We start from the raw sequence: 8,936 nt of genomic DNA on the forward strand, positions 1-8,936 counted from the left end.
ACCAAAGAATTAGATTTTGAATCATGCCTATCAAATGAATGATTGAAGAAAGAAATGCACTTGACTTTTTTCTGTTTTCATTTTTGACATGCCTTTTATCTTGTAGTGGAGAAAGCCATAGTGCTCTGAGTCATTAAGAAAGGAGTCAGTTCTAATATTTGGTAGGATTGGGTCCTTCGTGTAAGCATGCAACCTGTACTGTTTGAGAGGCCCACCCCACCTAGCATTAGAAAGCTTGAGCTTTTAGTCTGTAGGCTTTCTGGTAGAGGCCCACCCCACCTAGCATTATAGGACTGCGCTGCCCTATAGAAGATTCAAGGGGGGGACAAACTTTATTTTGTTTTCAGTAAAATTAACCACTTGGTTACAAACACAAACTTGTGATTTTATTAACATGATCCCTAGCTGCATCATTCATTCACACATTGCCTTCATATCTAAGGTCAACACTTGATAACAAACAGGAATAAAAATAAAAAGCATATAGTAAGGACCAGATTTTGCCCTTATATAGTAGGCATTATTGGTTCACAACTGGCAAAGCAAAATCACACTAAGCACTAAAAAGCTAGGAGATGCATGCATGCTGGTTCTCTAAGACCCGGAGTTGGGAACCCACGCATAATGACCATGCGCAAGAAAGTGGCAAACAGGAGTTCCAGGCTTAATGCCTAGTGCGAGCATAGTGGCATGATTTGGGTTCCATGATGATGTCTCAATATGGCACACAGCCACTGCATTCACTTTGGTGCCATCTTCCTCAGCAACCAATGGAACAATATAAGATTTAGTGTTGGTAGTCTTGTGGCAGGCGAACACAGCATAAGGATAAGTCATGCGGTGGCACACCACTGCATGTTCAGTGGGCAACTCAACCATACCAGTTTGGATTGTATATACACGACTTTTGGGTTCTGTCTTCTCTTTGTTGACAACTGATGTGGCCAATAACTGAACTTCATGGGTTTTCAGTTGAGAGATGGCAAAGTCGATCATGGATTCTAAGGATGTAGTACAGTAGCTAGTTTCCCCTTTATTAGGTGGCATTTCGCAACTCTCAAGTGTTTTCTTTATGATTGAAGCCACATCAGAGGTGGGGTCTACTGAGAAGTGTCCCAGGATGTCTCCAAGCTTGGACGTTGAGAAGGGAATGGCTTCTGCTGCTTTGCGAGGCAAGAAAGTAGGCCAGCCGCTGCCTTCTCTCTCTCTCTCTACAAAGTCTATCTTCTTAGTCTTGCTTCCAGGCTTCAAATTTGTTTGCAAGAAGAGGAAATTAACATCACGGTTGTTCTTTAGCTCATCTTTAGTTGTACCTAGGCGATAGTGAACATAATTTTTGCAGTTCACCGGGCCTCCGCCCCCGGCTGAAGAAAATATTTAATTAGATAAATGAACATTGGATGGATGAATAAGTATAACAAAAGATCAGAAAGTAAAGCCTACTCCCAAACTCGTGGTGCAGTGGTACAGGCCTTGATCACGTGTAGGTCGGTCTGTACGGTCGCTAAGATCGCCCTATCATTGTATATTAATTAGCTCGTTGTGCACAGACAATTGTGTAAAGACTCGCATGAAAACAGACACAAACACTCACGTATTCATGTATCATGTTAGCGACCCCCCACTACTAATTTCTAGCAAAATCATGGCACATATTCTAGATTAGTAGTGCTAGACAAAGCGTAATGATGAAAACCAAGTCTAAAATCAAATCATCAGCATGTGTTTAGAGATATAAACAAGAAAAACCACTATCCTTTATTTTTGGTCCAAGACCAGAAATTGGTACATAGGTGGGCTGTGATTTTATTGAAGAATAATCAAGTTGATGATTTTGCCCCCACCGAAGCCCAAAGCCTGTAGACATATACTTCTTATTGTCTAGTGTATATGAAATCTAGTTGAAAAAACATAAGTGCAAGTTGTATCCATTCAATCTGACCTCATTGATGTGTTCATGGTTTGTTTATGTATAGAGTTTATCTAACATTAAATTAATTGTATTTAACACTAGCGACATTAAATCTTATTAAAATGATTAAAATATCTTTAAAAATATTGTTTTTGAAATGCATGATTATTTTTTAGGCATTATAGGTCTTTTGAACTTGGAGAAAACTAAAAAATCAAGCACCTTTTCCAAAAAAGTAAGTTTATGAATTTATCAAAGCTAAATTTGGACATCAAAAAGTAGTAATGCATTTAAAAAAAATATCATTAATGTTAGAACATTTTGATCATTTCAATAAGATTGAATGTATCTAATGTTAAATACAACTAGTTTAATATTAGATAAACCTTTTATATATGTGTGTGTGTGCACCTTTTATATATGTGTGTGTGCAAAGAGGGGCATAACATCCGATGCCCTCACGTGGAACAAGTTCAGATGAAAAAAGGGACCCTTTAGCCGCAGTTAATGGCTAAAGGTCATTTTGCACTTTTTAGCATGCAATGTTGATCACACACACTGTCAATGCCGTGCTCTCGTTCAACGTAAGGTTGTGCTCTTTAAGGATCCTACATTATACCCTTTATATATATATATATATATATATATATATATATATATATATGTGTGTGTGTGTGTGTGTGTGTGTGTGTGTGTGTGTGTGTGTGAGAGAGAGAGAGAGAGAGAGAGAGAGAGAGAGACCATAATGTTATACACTCATGGTTCTAAATCCAGAATTGAAAAGATCTATTTTTTTTCTTTTTTCACATGTGACCTTTCAAATGTAATCCACGTCTGCTTTATTTGAAACTGGCCTTTTGATTATGTTTCCACGATGTGAGGATTGGATTTTCTGAGTGAAGAAAATTCAACAGTCTACAATGTGCTAAAATTTCATTTTTCAAAAAATAATATTCTTATATCAAAAAATTCATTCAAAGGATTAATTTTTACTATTTTGACCTTGCTAAAAACATCCATAAGCTTAGATTTTTACTATTTTGACCTTGCTAAAAATTCATTGCTATTTTTACTATGGTTTTCAGCAAGGAGGTTTGGAACCCATAATCGTAGCCAATATATTTCAAATATACAAGGGTCTATCCAGCGGAAGTCCAACATTTATAGTTAATGATATTCGGACAGCTCCTTTTCTGCAATATTTGATTGTTTTAACGATTAGATCCTATAAATATTTAATTGTAGTTTTATTTCATGAATTATATGCTTTACATGTAGATATGTTTTTTGAAACGTGAGAAACAATAAGGCTAACAATGAAATCAAAATTAATTTTACAATACAAAGTATTGTGGGCTGCTAGCTTTTTATTAAATTAAGAAACACTTCTAAATATTGAAAAATCATAATAAACATGTGAGTTACAAAAAAAAATGATAAAAGTTCAATATGTAGAGTAAGAATGATGAAAAACTCTATCGTTAGACAAGAAACACCATCCAATAATCCTCGGTTGTCTAATTTGGACCTTCCTTTAGTTGTATATATATATATATATATATATATATATATATATATATATATATATATATAGAGAGAGAGAGAGAGAGAGTCACTATAATATGAGAACTGAAAATATGGGCATTTCCAACACTTTTTTTACAAATCCAACCATGTTGATGTGCTTGGCTAGATGAATTTTCTAGGAATCAACCATTGGATAGTGTATTTTCAATGAAAAAATATGATTTTTGAATGCTTTAATATTTATGAAGAATATGAGCCATTGATATTAAAGCCTTAAAAGAATCTCATTATGCATCAAAATCGGATGATTCAAGAGAGTGTTCTTATAAAACCAAGTATGTAGATCACATCCGCTCGGTTGGATTCAAGATAAAAGAATAAAAAAATCATGAAAATTGCAGATCACACATTAGTTCTCATATTCTAGTGACTCGTGTGTGTATATATATATATATATATATATATATATATATATATATATATATATATATATTGTGTAGCTTTGTATATAGACACTGCTTCTTTTACTATTTTGAAAGTGGTTATTCATTTTAAAATTTTATTTAAACCAACAAGCCCTGTCACTGCATTAGGCCACTTTTGTGACGATAGTGAAGATACTAGAGGGTATCACCTTTGTGAAACACAAAATCACCAGATGGCAAAAAGGCTTTAAGAGAATATGGCATGGGCGTTGTAGGCAACATTTCCTTCCAATAATCCATTGGACTAATCTCCCCACTGCTGAAGGTCACGCTCAAAAGCTGTTAAAAAAAAGAAAACAAGCAAGAAAAAAAAAGACCAATGAGAAGTGTTAGGATCTCGCTGTCTCCATAGATGATGTGGATGCATGCATGGTGGGCAAACTTTTTCACTAGCTATATTGTCAAATGATGCTATCTATGTTACGACATACCATTCTTTGACCCACCACGTAAAAAGAATATATATTAATTTCTTGAAGACGAGGAACCCTCCCTGATAACCGAGTGTGCCTGCCTCCCTACAGGATAAACCCAGGTGGGGCTCACGACCACCTTGCCTTATGTGGTTCACCTTCCAAAGCTTCGAAGGCATCGATGCACCAATGGGGCTTGATCTGGTGCCTTTTATCTCAATGCCTTAACCACCCTGCTGGCCATGTGGGCGACCCCACGGTGGTAAAAGAAAAACTATATCATCCGACCTTTCCTTATATTTATGAGACCTCTCTCTCTCTCTCTCAGTACTATATGCAGTACTGACAATAAATACTAAACGAAAATCTCCCTTCCGATCCACAGAAATCTAATTCTTGAATTTGAGTTTTTATAATTTCCATTGAATTCACTGACCTAGACAAACTACTGAACTTTGTTTATGATCGCTTCTCAGAATACATATGCACAAATATAACATGAACCATGTTGAGTAAGCACCATAAATCATTTTGAGAGAGAGAGAGAGAGTATAGTCTTTGTTCACAATAAAGGGGCCATAGTTTGCGACAATTCGATGATATTGAGTGTCGGGTTAGCATTTGTAGCAAAATTGAGATGATAACTTTGTTTTGATAGCAGAAGGTAGAAGAAAATCTTACCAGAAAGGCAGAGAACAAGAAGGTGGCCATGATGGTGGATTAAGGGCTTTGATAAGAGAGGGAAATATCTTGGTTGTTCATGCAGGAGGTTTGCTAACGCTTTTATAAGCCCTTCTATCCCGTCCATTACCAGAGCAGTCAAATCACTCACAGGTCATTGATGTAACCAGAAAGCATTAATGTGTGGGCCAACAAACGAGCTGTATCGCACGTTCCTTACGTTCTCGATGGTTCCCCTCTGATTATTGTGATTCTAGATCCAGAACATACGAACACCCTTTTACAAATTGTACGTCTTTAATGCTTAATCCAAACTTATAGATGTGTTTATCATTGCCTACTCAATAACCATGTTTTTTATCGAATCAATTTAACAAAATTCTTAATTTTTAGTAAATAAAGTTTTTAGCGTAATATGAACTGTTGATTTTTTTATTTAACTAAAAACATATACAAACATAAAAAATATTTAAACCAATATATAGTTTTACTATATAAAGCATGAATATCACATCTATGCATTTATATTAAGTATTTTTTAAAGGAGTCTGAGAGATAAATAGGATGAAACATACACATAATTACTCTCTCTTTATTTATATATAAGGTTATTAAAATATGCTAACTGAAAATATGTCAACCGGAGTTTGAACTAGGCATTTTCGAAGCCTTTTTTTCAAATCCAATCCTGCAGATGCATTCAAGAGTATCTCTGAACACTTTTAACATAAATTTATAAAGCTTTACTTAAAAAGAGCTCTTACAGTTTGGGAGTTTATATTAGGTAGTATCTCCGAATACTTTTAACAGAACTACATATAGATTTACAAGGTTAGACCATAGTTAGCTATACGAGCATTGACAAAAAATCGTTAAATACTGGATACCATGTTTGAAAGGTTTACACTAAAAAAAGATGGCTGAAAAAATGACATAAAGAAAATAAGTCGTAAATCAACCAGCAAACAATACAGAGGGGTTTAATTTGGTTTTAATTTTATATAATGTTGTAAAAAAATAGCATATATATATATATGAGATTTTTCTATAAAAACGAGTCAGAATATAGGAGTAATGAGATTCAGTCCCACAATCTGACTCAATTGGATTCGTAACTTACCTAATTAATCTTATTCACAACACAGGTTTTAACACAGAAATGATTAAGAGAACTCCATCCATCTGGTAACAAAGTTGAAGGGACGTCACGAGTTTAAAACCCACTGATGCACCTCCCTTTTTCTTTTTAGCTGAAGATGTGTACTCGCTGGTGAGCGAGGGCTGCTTTAGATGAAATGGTTTTAATTCCCGGAAGTGATGGCGGATTAAGAGCTTTGATTGGCGAACACTAATAGCTTCTTGCTCTTTCAAACACATTGGCACATTATTCACTTGGCAGTGAGGGCCAATAATTGATGGCACCCGGTCCTTGTGTCTTGGATCCGTCCTTCCTCATCGTACTGATTTCTTTTGCTGCCTTTGTCCTTTTCTAATTATAAATTTTTTGTCGTTATTGCTTTTGGACTTCGTTGAAAGCATGGTAACAAGAAAAAATCTCAGGAAATTTTTAAAAAACTGTTTTTCTTGAAAAAATATTGACAAATAATAAAATAAAAACATTATTTTACACATCTAAATACTGAAAAATATTAAAAAAAAACCTATACATATAACTAGAAACCCAAATCAAGATTAAAGGATAAATCTATTCATCCACCAAGATTACAAAATATATATATAGTGTATTTTTTTTTATTTTAGCATTTATTCATTATAAGATAGATATATTGTTAATATAAGAAAAGTTTGGCATTCTTGAGACAATAAAAGCATGGGTGTTAAAGGGATACGCACAAGATTGAAGAAATTTCAAGTTCAAACTCAAAAAGATTCTTAAGCAGCATAGTATTCTCGACGAGCTCACATAACATTCCTTCTCGTTAGTACAAAAATCTGATAGAAGTTTCCAATGGGCAATATAGATGAAAATCTATTGTGGTAAAGTAAACAGAAGTTCATTGTAGAATAAGTTTATCAGACTTGGATGGTGTCCTTCCAATTGATTGTTCAGAAAGTGTGGGAAATTCACAACACGGCTATTTTTTAGGATGCTCGAGTGTCGAAGGCTTGGGTGGTGGTTACTATCCTCAATGAAATAAGATTTCATGTCATGAGCATTTGCAAAGGTATAAAGAGCCCTATTGTTTTAAACTGGATATGTGCTGGCCGTTGGATTCATCCCCAAGATGACTGGGTTAAAATTAATCTTTTCAGCATATTGTGGGACAAATGGCGTATTGGATTTTCTGTGAGACATTTAGATGGTGGTTATTTGTGTCTTGGCTGGTTCGTGCAAGAGAAGGATGCAATCCAGAGAGAGTGGATGGTGTGGAGCCTTATATTCAACCATATTCCATTAGATGCTCAAGTGTTGCTTTGAATAATCAAGAAGAGATGTGGTAGGGTTAATGAACCGACTTCTGGTAGTGCATCAACCCTAGGAACTTTCAAGGTGATTTTCAGAAAAATGGTTAAAACCAAACTTCTGGTAGTGCATCAAATGAAAATATTATGGTGTGTCAATTTTGTGGTAAAAAAAATTATACAGCTCGTCAATGTAATGATATACCAAAGCCTTTTCTTTGAGAGTAACTCTAGTCACTCTCAGGAGGCCACTTGGTATCCCAACACTGGTGCAATGCACCATATGACTGCAGAGGATCAAGAGATGAATATGGAAAGAGAATATGGTAGATCTGACTCTATAACCATTGGCAATGAAGCAAACGTCTCTATCACTGGATCCGATAATATCTTACTCAAATCTCAAAATCGATCTTTTGTTCTTAAGAACGTGTTACATGTTCTAAACATCAAGAAAAACTAGCTAGTTGTTCATTGAAAAGTTCACTCATGATAATAATTGTATGTTTGAGTTTTATCCTCACAAGTTTATTGTTAGGGATCTGTAAAAAAGAGACTATCTTGCAAAGTGGACACAGTAAAGGCGGATTTTACTTGTAGACAACTACTTCACAAAGTAAGAAGTGTCATGGAGTCGAGGCAAATTTTGTGAGCAAGTCTAGTGGGGAGAAAGGAGATGTGACATTGTCGTTTAGACCACCCTGGGTATAAAACTCTTGACATTTTGAAGAACAATAAGTATTTTAGTTTTTTAGATCAGAACTTTAATTTTTGCTCAAGTTGTTTAGTTGATAGAAGCATAAATTGCCCCTTAATAGTTCCGAATTTTGTGCTTCAAAGCCTTTAGAACTCATTCATGTCCATCTTTGGGAGCCAGGCCCTTGTGTTTCTAGTGACGGGTTTAATTATTACATGCTTATCGTGGATGTTTTCTCATGATTTACTTGGTTGTTCTCTCTTCTGAGAAAATTTGAAGCACAAAAATGCTTTGAGAATTTTAAAGCCATTGTGAAAAATCAGCTTAAACGAAAGACAAAGATTTTCCATAGTGACTTTGGAACAGAGTTTTCAAGCCTAAGCTTTTCAAAATATCTTTGCAAGAATTGTGATAAGACGTTGGCTTAAATGTCCATACACACCATAGCAAAATGGTGGTTGAACGAAAGCATCATCATCATGTGGTGGAAACAAGTTTGACTATGTTGATTTATGCAAACATGAAAGCACAATTTTAGGTACATGCTTTTAAAATTGTTGTCCATATTATAAACAGACTTCCAAGTTCTGTTTTGAAAAATCAAATGCCCTACGAGTTGCTTTTGAAACAATCTCCAAAGTATGTTCATCTTCATATTTTCGGGTGTACATGTTATCCACACTTACTCCCATATTCTCAAAATAAATTTGGTGTTAAATCCAGACCTTGTGTGTTAAATGGGTATGAAAATTGTTATAAAGGATTCATGTGTTATGAACCTGTTTCAGGAAGGGTTT

The 8,936-nt window shown here is 34.9% G+C and overlaps 1 protein-coding gene across 1 annotated transcript; it reads right to left on the bottom strand.

Moving 5' to 3' along the window:
• Positions 1-364: 364 nt before the first annotated feature.
• LOC149835897 (BURP domain-containing protein 5-like) lies at positions 365-5,106 on the bottom strand. The gene is made up of 3 exons (XM_090008836.1): positions 5,019-5,106; positions 4,074-4,203; positions 365-1,364 (listed from the first exon to the last, which is right to left on the bottom strand). The coding sequence occupies exons 1-3, from the start codon at positions 5,046-5,048 to the stop codon at positions 595-597; spliced, it is 930 nt and encodes a 309-aa protein (XP_089864962.1). The 5' UTR covers positions 5,049-5,106; the 3' UTR covers positions 365-594.
• Between the last annotated feature and the right edge of the window lie 3,830 nt (positions 5,107-8,936).

Source organism: Nuphar pumila, chromosome 6 (genome assembly GCF_984573655.1).
Source record: "Nuphar pumila chromosome 6, dmNupPumi1.hap1.1, whole genome shotgun sequence".
Lineage (NCBI taxonomy): Eukaryota > Viridiplantae > Streptophyta > Magnoliopsida > Nymphaeales > Nymphaeaceae > Nuphar > Nuphar pumila.

Coding starts and splice junctions, on each gene's coding strand:
- LOC149835897 (XM_090008836.1), bottom strand. CDS start 5,048: ATGGCCACCTTCTTGTTCTCTGCCTTTCTG. Junction 4,204..5,018: donor TCTTGTTCTCTGCCTTTCTG/GTAAGATTTTCT, acceptor TTTTTTTAACAG/CTTTTGAGCGTGACCTTCAG. Junction 1,365..4,073: donor TGATTTTGTGTTTCACAAAG/GTGATACCCTCT, acceptor TATTTTCTTCAG/CCGGGGGCGGAGGCCCGGTG.